This window comes from Eptatretus burgeri, chromosome 2 (assembly GCF_056783735.1).
Source record: "Eptatretus burgeri isolate ZD-2024b chromosome 2, Ebu_testis_v1, whole genome shotgun sequence".
Lineage (NCBI taxonomy): Eukaryota > Metazoa > Chordata > Myxini > Myxiniformes > Myxinidae > Eptatretus > Eptatretus burgeri.
Window position 1 is genome coordinate 134565359 of NC_140962.1, and position 14005 is coordinate 134579363.

General features: G+C 42.3%; 2 protein-coding genes across 2 annotated transcripts in view; both read right to left on the reverse strand.

The window, feature by feature from the left end:
• The window catches only part of LOC147033204 (caveolin-3-like), a 42471-nt gene extending 32456 nt beyond the window's left edge, over positions 1-10015 (reverse strand). Inside the window, exon 1 of the mRNA XM_085871365.1 lies at positions 9750-10015. Within this exon, the coding sequence (XP_085727491.1) occupies positions 9750-9779 (30 nt within the window). The 5' untranslated portion in view covers positions 9780-10015. The remainder of the gene's footprint in view (positions 1-9749) is intronic.
• Positions 10016-10968: 953 nt separating this feature from the next.
• LOC147033205 (testin-like) overlaps positions 10969-14005 on the reverse strand; it is a 64005-nt gene continuing 60968 nt past the window's right edge. The window contains exon 9 of the mRNA XM_085871364.1: positions 10969-11373. The gene's annotated coding sequence lies outside the window, so the exon portion shown is untranslated. The remainder of the gene's footprint in view (positions 11374-14005) is intronic.

Here is a 14005-nt window from a genome sequence, read left to right on the forward strand (position 1 = left end):
GTTGTATAGTGATTTAATTCTGTATAAAACAACAAATAATGAATTGGGTTAAGGATCTCACCTGTCATCTTGTGAAAACGATTGATCCGCAAGGTTGTAGTAATAATCTGAACGCTCCATATTCGAAATAAAACACACTCGGCACACAAGTTGGTTTAAATAGCCTCCTGTCGATGACGTCATGGGAGATTACACAACAATGGGGTTTTCAGGGTGTGTCCCACATAGGAAATGACTTCGAATTTTTTGGCTTGGTTCGGGCGAGGCAGCTTGGCTGACTCCAGACTGACTCATTTTAACACGAAAATGAAACAGCTTGCTTTGAATGATTTTGAGAAAACCTAAGTTTAAAAGCTGTTTTAAGCTAAACTTTGTTCTGTTCGTGTTCTGATGATTTAAGATCTAACCATGAGAGACATGGGCACAGAATACTTCCTCATTTTCACAGCATGACTGTGCTCTTAAAGGCACTTCCCCATTTTACAAAACCGAAGGAGGAATAGTGAACTTCCCTTTCTTTCCTGCTTGAAGAGATAAAGTGAATATACTCGATGGAAATGAATGTTCTAAGAAAATGAAGTTATTCTCTAAAGTAGAACATGGGCAAATATTCGTTGGTTCGCTGTTTGAGTGGAATGAAAATATAAAAGGGAAGAAGTGCTTTAATTATTAAGTCTCAATCTTTCATCGTCTCAATTTTACATTTGCTTCTATGGGAGGGAAGGGGATAGGTGGGGAGAAAATCAGTCTCCGATTTTGGACTTGAGTCAGAAAGTTTTTCCCTTTCCCCCCATTCATTTGAATGGGCGTCCCAGAAACCCCATTTAGCATCTACTGGGGTGCACCTCGTCCTTCAGGACTGTCGATCCATCGATTCCCGTCGCGCCGTCCTCTCGTACGATGGCCCATGTAGGTTTATTTAGAGAGCTCAAAGGAATTATTTCCAGATACACAATCTTAATGAGCTCTAAACAACCTGATTATGATCAGCTCCACCTGTTTACAACCACTCTGGACATTAACGCCTCATTCACTCAGAGTTAAATTGAGCACAGGGACAATTAAAACACACAGCTCGTCACATGTCACCAATCTCTCTCGACACCTTCCTCTTGCGGGTTTATTTGGTAACACAGAACAATCACATGCATTCCAGCAAATGCGATCCTTGTCCATACTGGAAGTTTCATCTGAGATCTCACCAGGCAGTTTACAGTACAATACTACCATCTACAGTCAAAATTAGATCATTACATCACACAGTTTATGGTACAATTTACCGATCAGTGCTAAACGAAACTTATAACATGTAACCGTCAATTTTAATCATTCATTTACAGGCATTTACAAATGTTTACATTTACAACATAGAGCTTTTAACTGACACAGCTATATTGGATGGAATGACAATCTTAAAATGTTTTTCTCTTGAACCGCTTTATCAATTGACGTAAAACGTCACAGTTGTGATGCAGTAGTCATGAGGAATTTATGGTTTAAATTTCAACATGATCGGATGCAAGGTCTGGCAGCCAGAATTATTGAATATTTTAAATCTGGGTTCAGGGATTTAAATCAAAATTGGGACAAATATGTGTAATGATGGCATATCTGGTGACGTCGCGACATCAAAGAGTGCCCTTCTTGCTCAATCATATAATTTTATATTTCATTAAACAAAGACATCATGCACCCAAATAGCATAATTCAGTAATAATTTGTCTCAGGAGCCTTTTCCCATCATTTTGATACCATTTACAATCTTATCTGACATATGTTGACAAGTACGTGCCACATTTTATGCACTGACCCTCAAATTATGATTCTCGCCAATTTTGGGACTGGAATTGGAATGTAACGCTCCTGGCAATATTGATTAAAAATTATTAAAAGTTTGGGGACCCAATGACTCTTTGGACTAGTTAGTTACCATCTAGTACACAAAGGTGGTAATTCCAACCACAATATTATGCGACATTGGTGTTGTGGCCAGCATATTTCGAGAAAATGACAATCAATTTGTGTGTGTCCACACTATGTGCAAATAACTCACACTTATCATGCTTGTTGTTTTATTAATTCGTGCCAGGGAATGATATTGTAAGAGGTAAATAATACACAAATTCCTTTTGGATTAAATATATATTTTAAGACATATCGTGGATTCATACACTATTTCTACTATTTCTTCCAGTTACACTATTTCTTGCAGAAGCATCGATTGAATAGTAATATTGTTACGAATCTGGAAGCCATTTGCACACAACAGCCAGAGTCCCTGCAGTTCAGTTATTTCAATAAGTACGTGTATAGTTAGATTCCTCCCTATGTCTAAAGGGAATTACATGTGTGCGCTGCGAAGTTTCTTTCTAGTTAGATTTTTGCAATACACAACGCCAACAAATCAATCCTTCACTTCTTCGCACCATCGACGCCATTGCCCACGTGCGTTCGACCACGGACGTGGGCGGAGATTTCCTCACCTCAGAACACTGACTCCGCCCAGGAAAGGAGGGGGGTTCCCCCCTGTCCAATCACGGATGGCCAGCACATCACCCCACGAAACCCTGTCCAATCAGGTCAAAGATTACCTCAGAGCTCCGACTCCGCCTCAGAAAGGCAGGGTTTTCACCCTGTCCAATCAGAGGGGGACAGATATCACCCCACGAAACCCTGTCCAATCAGGGCAAAGATTACCTCAGGGGGACCGATGACCCCACCCCACCCGGGGGAGGGATAAGAATCGCCAGGCTTCCCTTAGTGTTCCCTGGAGTTGGGATGGAATTGTCGGAGAAGAAAGGAGTCGCCATTGCTCTTGGTGTGCGTCGTTGGTGGTCATCGTTGCCGTGTCTCAAGCTGGTCCTCTGACTATTCCACAGCCGTTGACTTCCATCTCTCATTTTGTCGAGCAATAACCCGGAGTCCGAGCCGGGAATCTCCGCTGGCCCTCTGTGAGGAGCGGCCCTGGCCCCTGCCTGAACCCCGCTATACCGTGTCTGGTCTCGCCGACGACCCCGAGTTTCACACCTGCAGTCGCGGGCCAAACCGCACGGGGCGGCCAGGTACCGACCAAAATCTGACCTCCAGCCTGTCTATCTCCTTGGCTGAGAGGGTCGAAATAAAGACAATCCGGGTCCATTTTCTTTTGGTGTGTGTGTGTGTCTGTGGTGGCGCCGTCCTATAAATAGAAATTGTATAAGTGTTGATTGCTCATTGTACATTGCCTGTATATTCGTGATTAAGTCTGCTCTGTGTCTCCCTTCCCGATTACTGTAAATAAACCTTTGTTAAATGTACCAGTTCGTTGTCAGTGGTTTCTTTCATTGGCCTGGCATGGTTCGGGCTTGAGAAATAGGGAGGCCGTTTGTGCCGAAAACTGTTCATTTGGTCCGGCAGGCTTTGGTAATCCCTGCTTGGTTACGCTGGATCCGAGTCGGAACAGCGACTTGGTTTGGACAAAGTCGGCCGAGGTGTGGCTTCCCAGGTAGTTAGACGGCGTGGGTACTTAGGTAAATTGGAATTAGACAAATAACCCTACCCCACGCCATCAAAATATTGGCGTCCACGGTCCACTAAGGGACCCGTGACCTTCGGAGTTATCCGGAGGTTAAGACCTTCAATTCCGGTGTTCGGTTGGAGACGGCCCAACTGCTCCATCTCGCGGTCGTCCTCGCCACCGAACCCGGCACCACAGCAATATATGTACATGTAAACGTGACGTTTATCCTGATTTCAGTACTTATATCTGTTCGTACAGTAATATATCTGTTCAACACAACACATGAATAGACACAAGTCACAGAAGGTATTGTGAACTCAAACTATAAATCATATATTATGTGTGTAGTATAGTCAATGCAAATTGGTCGAGATATACTTCAAGGAATGGCTCAGAAGTCATTGTCCTCATCATCACATGGTTCATCTTTACCAGTACTGTCATCACTCTCGACAGATGTTCGCTGATAGTCACAGGTACTGAGTTTGCACATATCTGTGCATTGAGGCCACTGGCCATGCATATACATTTGGGAAGCTTGGAGCTTTTGGGACAGGTACAAGCCAGTAGCTCTAGCACAGCTTGAGATGTAGGGTTGTCTGTACATCCAGTCTACTGCCAGCTGTACATGTCCATCCTGGGTTTCCCAGCACCAACCTCTCCCGATGGGAATAGGTGCCTCTGGGTTTTTCTGCAGACTCCTCTTCCAGACGGCAGCTTGATAGTTGGCCCATTGTGCATGCTTGCATCAACAATCTTTACAAGGTGGCAGTTGGTGACTCGATCTTGCCTTTTTTTGTCATCGACGGTGATATCTCAAATCATTAACTTTTGTTGCACCAGATTTAGCTCCATACAGGAGGCACGTGGATTTCTCCAACTTATCTATCAACTTGTCAATAACGTCCCATTCCTTTCCCATCTGGGCAAAGGTGTTTTGTATCCCGTTGTTGGCACCGATGATTTTGAGTGCACTTAGTTTCCCTTTGCTCGCAAACGTGCTGACTGTCACATCCTGTATTGGCATGCATGCCAATGAGAGCCCGAGAAATGTGTACCAACTTGACTTTGCTATTTTCCCGATGTCTCGTACTCTGGCACGTGCTTTAGTGCCACATTTCTGGATGAATGTGGCCTATATGTTATCCTGAAATGCCAAACACATGATGAATACATCAGTGTCGTCTGAGCTTATCAACACTGATGGGTATCCATATGCAGCAGCATGTGCACCATGGAGGAACAAACGACCATCTGCTTCCTCATGTGTGCTCTTCAGGGCAGATTCCTCCTGGCTACCACCAGAGGTGATTTGGTGGCATCTGTTTTCAGATGTCACAAAGAGAACTTTTCCCTGGAGTCGATTGGCGTACCCGGCCTTTATCCATTCATTTGACCAGAAACGAAATGAGGCTTGATTTGTTCCCGACATGGAAAATAAACTTTCTCCATTGCCTTCAAAATTTGATGCTGTGATACTCTTCAGCCCAAGTCCCAATTCTTCTCCCCTTGCCAAAGTTGGCTTGATCACCTTTCACCTTCTGAATGAGATTCATTCCATCAATGACAGTTGCAGAATGTTCAGGCATTCTGCCAGTTGGGGCTACATTCTTCTGCAATGCTGTAGCTCGAGTAGCCTTGTTGGTTTTTCAAAGGATTCATTCTGTGGTTGCCAATGCCGATGGTAAGGGGCCCAATGGATGAGAGTACCTCTGCCGTCTGAAGAGTAAGACCTTGTGTCATCACAATAATGCGACCGAATAGTGCTCTGTCTGCTTGAAGAATAACTGTTCTGCCACTGCTTTTGATTCACCACCAAAATCACAACCACCATCACCACCTACAACATCTTACCTGGAGAAACAAACGATAATCGATTTAGGCATAATGATACAAACCTACACTACTTTAGTTACCAAAATGACCAAAACAAATTAGTATTTGTTCTCTAGTGTAAGTGAACGTTATCAAGTGGTATTTGTAAGTCGTGAAGTGGTATATTATTTGATATGGCCTGTCTATCCAGTTCCAGTTATACTGCTGCTTGGATATTGTGGTCATACATGCTGCTTCCAAACCAATAAGGTATCGTGGGGGAGGGGGTGACAATATTCATTTTCTGGTCATTATTACCTCCGTCACCGAAGGTTAAGGAGGTCATGTTTTCACCCCTTTCTGTCTGTTTCTCTGTGTACAGGATATCTCGAAAAGTTGTGAAAGGATCCGGATGAAATTATGGGGACAGCTTCAGTGTGTGACAAGGACGAAATGATTAGATTTTGGTGAAGATCCGGATCCGGATCTGGATACGAAAATTATTTAATTTTTAAAAAGTCATTGTTCACCATTGAGAGATAGGACCAAAAACGATGAAGTACTGTATATAGCATGATATTTCAAAAATGTATTGGGCTCGAAATGTTCTCGTGGATCAGGCATTACGTGCTGGAGGTATGCGCTATACCGAGTGTCCTAGTTAATCATGCTTTCGAAACAATAATATTTACAGCAATAACGATCATTTTCTGGAAATATCCTGGTTGCAGCACCAATGTAGCATAATATTGTCGCTGGAATTACCACCTATTTTTTACCATGTGGTAATTCACTAATCCAAAGAGTCATTGAGACACCAAACTTTTAATAATTTTGAATCCGTATTGCCAAGACCGTCGCATTCAAAAGTTCAGTCGCAAAATTGGCAAAAATCACAATTTGAAGCTCAGTGTATAACATGGGGGCACATACTTGTCAACCAGATCCAGATAGGAGAATTTTTAAGTGATTCTTTATGGGGCTAAAAATGATATACAGCATAGCATGCTATTTGAAAAACTTGTAGACGGATTATGACAAAACGTGGTGGATGAGATTGGTTGGTGACAATAACAAGTCGGTCAGATTTTTGGTGCGGTCCGGTTGCAGATCTGGCCTTTCAGTAGGATACAAAACGTAAACCCTTCAGCCTGATGGAAGTATGCTTCTACTGAGTGCCATTCTAGTACTTGGTCTTTTATTTGATTATATAACAAATCAAATTGATGTGTCAGCTGATGTTCCATATTTGCAGGAAGCTGTTTGCGCAAGCCTCTAACCTGAGTTGAACCCTTGAGAAGTAAGCTGGTTCCACGGGCAACTTGAGTTATGTGCACCAAAATAATCATTCAAGGTCAGTACAGCTTTTGTGCTCATGGAAGTTTTTCACAAAATGTTTGAGGCCGATTGATCCTATTTCAATGGGAGTTGAATGGGATTCTACATGGGAATCTGAACTTCCGAACCCATTTTCTCATGACTTTTATCATGTTGGACAGCTTAGCTTCTGTGTCGGAGTGGCGACCTGCCCATGAATGTAACTCGAGCCAAGAAACTGCTCCGGCACCTTTGACGCTGTGTATAAAAGCATGCATGGTACATGATAATAGATAGCCCATTTTATTTGTCAGTCGTTATTATTTCTCGGAAGCATTTTTTTGATTTACTGTTTTTCTGTTTTTTGAGGTATTATGTTTTTGGGTTGTCCGTTCATCTGTGCGTGATGATTTTGGTACCGCAATAAATTGTGAACTGCTAAAGGGATTAAAAAAGAAAAAAACTAAACAGTACAAATGTGTGAACTGGTTGGATTTTTGGGTCAAAGGTCAAAGGTGATTTGACCTTTAGCTGAAAGTAGCAGATTTTTGTTCCTGTGAAAACTTGTGAACCACTGAAGGGATTTGGACAAAACTTGGGCAGAACTACAATAATGTGACACGAAGATGAACTAATTACATTTTGGGTTCAATAGGCCCAAGGCCAAGGTCAAATATCCTTTAATTGAAAATCAACTTAAGAACCACTCAAGATATTTCAAGCATACTTGATACATGTATGGACTGTAATGAATTTTAAAATGAACAGGTCAAAGGTCATGTGCTCTTTCAAAATCATTTTGCAGACCATAACTCTAGTTGAGCTTGGTGTTGGCGCAGTGGTTAGGGCAGCGGCTTGGGATCCAAAAGGTCCTGAGTTCAAGCCCCGTTGAGCCACTGAATTAATACACCAGGGGGTTGACTCAGCCTGTCATCCCTCCGAGGTCGGCAAAATGAGTACCAGTATACTGGGCCGGTGTATACCCCGGTTAAAATAGGTGTACCATATCCCTGTGTCGTAAGAGGCGACCAGGGTTGCGGCAGGAAGGGCATCCGGCGTAAAACATGTGCCAAATCACTATGCGGATCATACGGATGATCCGCTGTGGCGACCCCTAAAGGGAGCAGCCGAAAGAAGAAGAAGAGACCATAACTCCAGTTAGAAAAATTGATGTTTTCTCTCTTCTACTTATGTGTCTGTCTGTCTGTCTGTCTGTCTGTCTGTCTGTCTGTCTCTCTCTCTCTCTCTCTCTCTCTCTCTCTCTCTCTCTCTCTCTCTCTCTCTCTCTCTCTCTCTCTCTCTCTCTCTCTCTCTCTCTCTCTCTCTCTCTCTCTCTTTCTCTTTCTCTTTCTCTCTCAAGCGACCTTTAATTTTTCATGTGACCTTTCATTGAGATAAAACATAACAATGGGTTGACATCTAATGTGAGCAGAGGCATATCCATTGATGTATTCGCACCAAATTCTACTTTCTAGTTTATTAGTATCAGCTCTACCGTGATCTTTGCTTTTTGTACAAAAACCGACGGAACACATGTAGATTCGTTTATCCACTGCTTAACTTCCTGGCAACTGTTGGTGCAAGTGGAGAATTTCAATTAGCCAAGTATTTTTTCCGAATGTGTACTCGTATGATGATTGAGAGGAGGGTGGGCACTTTTGATTCGGGGAAATGCTCCTGTGGAGAAACTATTTGAGATTATGGAGACATTCATATGGTCGAGATCATATGGACCTTTTCAAAACAGGTCAGTGACCTCTTAGTCTTGCATACTCTGCCTTCTCCTTGTACTGTCCTTTCCCTACTCAAGGTTTCTGCAGGGTGCACACGGTCTGCCAGTAACCCACTTCTGATGAAACTTCCAAAATCCTGGCTCACTGTTCACCTACACTCATTTGTTCCTCTTTTCTTTTGCCTGTGGAACCAACTTACTGAGTTTATTCAATCTCTTTATTCACTCTAAGGCTTCAAGATGGCTGTGAACCTCCACTCCTGATGTTTCTCTACAGTCTACCCTCATTAACTCTTCCCACACCCACCCCTTCCTTTCTGGTTATGGTTCCCTCCCCCCTCTCTACCCACGTTTTCATTTTTTGTTCCATCCTTGGTTTTCTCTTCCTCTTCTTTCAGCCCCCTTATTGCTGTATGTGAGCTTGTATCCGTGCTTACTAAAAAGTTGATCTGCCTGTGGACTCACACACTCGCACACACCGCAATAGCTTCCTGTGCATCTCTTTGGCGATGCTAATCCTCACTTATGTGGAAAATTTCAGATTTCATCCCTGTTTATCTTTGCATCACTAACGATAAACCTTTCTATTTCCAACAGAGAAAAGTGGTTTTCAAAAAACAGGATGTCGCTCGAGCAAATCTCACGACTTGCAGTTCCACACAAGTGAATCTTGTTTAAATGGATGATGTAAATCACGCACAAGTCTCCTGGAATAGTGGCCCTTTACTTTCCTGATCTTTGGTTTTTGTCTTTTCTGTCGAACATCAGGCGAATGGAGGCCTCACAAAAACACATCACCATCCGTGTCGCATTTTTTTTTTAATATTAAACGATCACACGTGTCATTATGTGATTGGTTGATTAACATCAACGATGAAAAAGGGGAATTTATTTTCAATCTCCGGATAGGCCATGTTTTTCAGAAGATTAATTTAAGAATCGGAATCATAGTTATTTATCAATGGATTGCACAACACACTGACAAACTTTTCTCCCACCCTTCTTGTGACATCGTACTCACTAAATTATTTGTCACATGCACTTAATGTTACGTTGGAAGGTCAAGTTCTTGGCTCCAAAGCTGATTGCTTGGAGAAATTAGAGACAGTATTTTACGAAGGTTCAACTAGAATCTTCATGTTTGTAGCTAACTCATGGAAATATTGCATTTGGTGATGGCATTAGCATACCTACCATTGCTTATAGTTCCAAATATTTTAACATCCACAGTGAACGTGAGCATCCTGTGCTCCTCTACCGGCAATACAAGCCCACATCAAATATACATTTCTGTTAAATGTCCTCGGGAGAACATGTGTTACTGATTCTCCAATTTGAAGCCGACCACGGGGAGCGCATTAAGAACAGGTAAGCTTTCAGACTCACCTCAGTTCCTATGAGCCGCTCGTTCGACATGTTGAAGCGGAGTTTCTGATTCCTGCCCAAATGTTGCGCCACCAAGTTGCTCCGGTTCACGCAGTGGGTGAGCCAAGCACGGTAAAGGGACACAAGATGGTGAAATAAGTGTGTCCCTGTAGTAACAGCTGTTTCACACGACTCGGTGGTGCGAGACTAGCCTTTCTCGAGAATTTTTACTGAACACAGCGCACGTTGGCACAAGGGGAGATCGGCACGTGCAACACGATCGGCCAACACTCTCCTGGTTCGGCTATTTATAAATTGGGAATTCGGCTTTGATGCTCATTGGGAATGTACATTTTTAAAATATCAATTGCATGCAGGGAAGGGAAGGGAAGGGAACAGTGCAGAAAAAGGCAATGTATGAACTACCCCAAGACATATGTGAAAAGTTTTTCTAACTTTTGCCAAACTTTTATTCTTGTGTCAAAAAATTATTTATAATCATTTCACTGCAAGATTCTAAAATACCCTTTGGCTCTCTTTCACTTCAGGACATGTCTATTCATAGGTATATGTTATTGCCTGCTGACGCAGCTGCTCTTTACCCGGATAGCGTAGCGTCGTCTTTGCAGACCTTTGGTTCTTTTGCACCCCATAGCGATGGGCCATCTATTTATTGCATATGCATGAGGGTTGAGTGGAGGAGGGGATTCTAAAGTCACAAAATTAATGTAGAGAGGAGAGTCAGGCAGTGCGGTTGATAGATGGAAAGGGTTGGAGGAGTGGTGAAACCAGACAAATACATGTGGAAGGAAATAGGAGTAAGGTGAGACGGTTTAAGGGCATGTATGTGGGACTTCAAAAATGTTTTGTAATTCAGGTACATTATATCGAAACAAAGTAAGTTTTCAAATTTATTTCTCGATGTAATCACCCTTGATCTCAACATAGTTGGCCCATTTGTTCTTTGAACTAGCAACGTCCTGATAGTAGAAATCTTTTCACTGATCCTTTAATCACTTGTCAACTGTGGACTTCAAGGCATCATTGTCTTACAACAGTTTACGTTGCAGCTCAGAATTCAGATGTTGAAACAAATAATAGTTACTTGTGGGAAATTATGGGCTGTAGTGTGGATTATTCAACTGTTCGAACCCACTTCGGAAAAATTACGGCTTGTGCAACTCTTGCTTTGTGAACTGGCACATTGTTGTGCAGCAGTGAAAGTGCAAAAACTGCAGAATTGATATTTCAAAATTGTTTTTATTTTTGATCAGAAATTACTACAGTATGTGATTCAATATGCATCTTAACCTACCTTGGCAGAAAATGGTGAGCTATAATACCAATGGGTGAGAAGAAAATTCACAATAAAAGGAAGTGAGCAAACTATAGTTATCATCAAAGCCATCAATATGCTATTGATGGCATCGGTACTGACTGTACCTCTGCCTGTTTAGGACACTAAACTTTTCTTACAAGTGACAGAGCAGAAGAGCATGGTCTGGTGAGGCAGGAAACGTTCTCCACACAATGAACATCCGCAGCCAGAGCAGCGGAAGCACGAAGGAGACGCGTGCCAGCTGAAGTTGCCAAAAGAGACGTGCTGGGCATCAGGTGCAATAGCATTTTGGCAAGCTTGACAGCACTGAAAGGACGTATAGAAAAGATGAGGGGAAATTAAAGGGAAGGAGGATTAAAGATTCAATACATTCTCAGATTACAGGTACAGTGTCATTTACAGAAATGAACGCATTCCCATAGTCAGTACCACGAAGGTGGCTGTCATATTATCAATTTAATCTCAAGAACACTCGAAAAACTGCAAGAAAATGAACAAAAATCAAGGTTGGTTCTATCAAACTTTCGATTTCAAAATCGATTCAAAGATCAAACAAATAAGACTACTTGATTTTACGAGTTGGAAAGTCAAAACATTTTAACATCAAATCAAAGAAGGAAAACCTCAAAAACTTAAAAGTTGCTCTATCTGATGATAAGGTAATTTTCACTTCACATCTGCATTTAGAAAAAGGCACCAATAAAAGCAGGAGAAGCAACTTTTCTTGGTTTTTCGATATTTCCCTGGAGACATGTACAGTTGTTGACATCACATGTGTTTAACATGATTGGATGTTGTGAAGCAGAATACACAAAGCGTTGGATTTTTTCACCCACTGACAAGGAGAATGAGCTGAGTTTTAGACCGTCACGAGACAGGTTAGTTTTACCCTACTGATGCGTCGTTGTCCTGACGGCTCAAATAAGTACGAGAGGAACACATGAGGTAGAAAATTGGCAAAGTACCCTGCAGAGAAGCCAAGGTGCAAAGGGCTAATGGCTAATGTTTTCAAAGCCTGAAACCCTGCTGGGAAAGGATGAACCTTCATGGAAGGAGCACCATTGAGGCAGTGACATGATTTTTCTTTTGTAAAGACATAACCAAACGCTTGTGAAATGCTTGACACATTCAAAATCGAGTTGCCCATCTAACAAAAGTGCAAACGCATTTGTGGTTCCCTTATGCTGAATAACTCGGATATGATCTGTCAATTTCATTTTTCAATAATCACATAATAAATTTGCCCAGAAGTATTTTTTTTTAAAAATCACTCATTTAATGATAATTCCAATAGGATGAGTTCGGATGGTCCGTTTCAGCATATTTCTGTGTTAATGCTTCAGTCACATTTGGCTCGGCGGCCGTAGGGTCTAAAAAAATCTACGGCCACTCGCAATTATAGGGTGGCCGCAGTATTTCCACGGTCACACAATGTAGCAGTCACATATGTTTTTATTTTTCGGGTAGCTGCACGGGGTATTTAGAAATTGTGGAGAACGAAAACGTGGGGGTGCCGTACGGTCTTCGATTTGATGTCGCACGGTGACCTTAGGGCGTCCCTGCGGCAGCCATATAATTTTCAAGGCAGACGCAAGGTAGACTCAAGGTGCCCGCAAGGCGACCGCAGGGACGGTCCTTTTCATCTCCCATTTCATCCACTTTTCACAAGTGGATCTCCCCTTGTGCCAAAAAAACCCCAAAAAACCAGGCATACCTATTGCGAACGTGGAAATAGTGCGGCCGCCGTAATTTTTTGGGGGTTGGCAAATTCATTTTTCATTGATAAGAGCCTACGGCAGCCGCACGAATAACGCAAGCCCACCGTACACCCTACGTACGGTCGACGTGGAATACATCTACGTCATGGCTAAGGCTTGTCGAATTGCTACGGCGAACGTAGAAATGAAAAAAGTTATAACTCCACGCTATAATTCCACAGAAACCCCTACGGCCTGTAAAAGATAGCCATACGCCCGAGGGCCACCCTGAGGCCACCTGAGAAACTCTGCGGCCGCCGCACGTTTCTGTCAATTCAGAGGGGGTACGGTCACCGTATCCTAGCCGTAGAGCAAATGTGACCGAGTCATACATAAGTGATCAACAAAATAATGAGTTGGTTTTTCAAGAAAATCAGATAGATCATAAATCGAGATCAAGAATAACAACGTCATTCTCAAAGTGCAATTCAACCCAGCAATAAATACTGACTTTATCGGATATTTAAATAAAATTTATCTAAACGTACGCAAGAACAGAAATTTCGACAAAGAGTTGAGTTTCTGATTGATATTGCATAATGCAGAAGTGACGTCACAGCGGCAGTAGACTGTTACCGAGCCACCACATTGGAATATGCCTGGTCATAGCAATGGATATTACTGCTGGAATAGAAACATTAATATTCTTTGTAACCAGGATAGTGAACCAGAGCTAAATAATGTTTAAACTGCATCTACTTCGGAAGAACAAAGTGACAGCGATAGTGTGGAAGAGAACATGGGCAGGGAAGGCTTCGACTGTTGTGAGTGCGGACATTGTGAAGAAATGCCTGCACCATAGTAGCAACAAAGACGGCCCAATCTATTAGGATACGGTGTGTTTCCAGGACTGGGAATTACTTTCCAATTAATTAAAGAAAAATGACTGTTCTTGTGTAACTCTAGTTCCTGGGGTCGAGAATGTGGTGAACCTGGACATTTTAGTTGCTCTTTTCATGAATTTCTTGTCGTGGAAGGGGTCGGACGAGTTGGCGACTGATACTTCACAGAACAGGTATTGTTCCATTTTTTTTTTCGAGTTTTGTGTTGAAAAATGATTCGATATGTATCTTTGACTGATGTTTTCTTATTCACATCATATCCTAACGGATCGGGCCATCTTTGTTTCACCGCTTGAAAACACCAATGCTCGAAGTCTCCAACTTATCAAAGAGGTCATA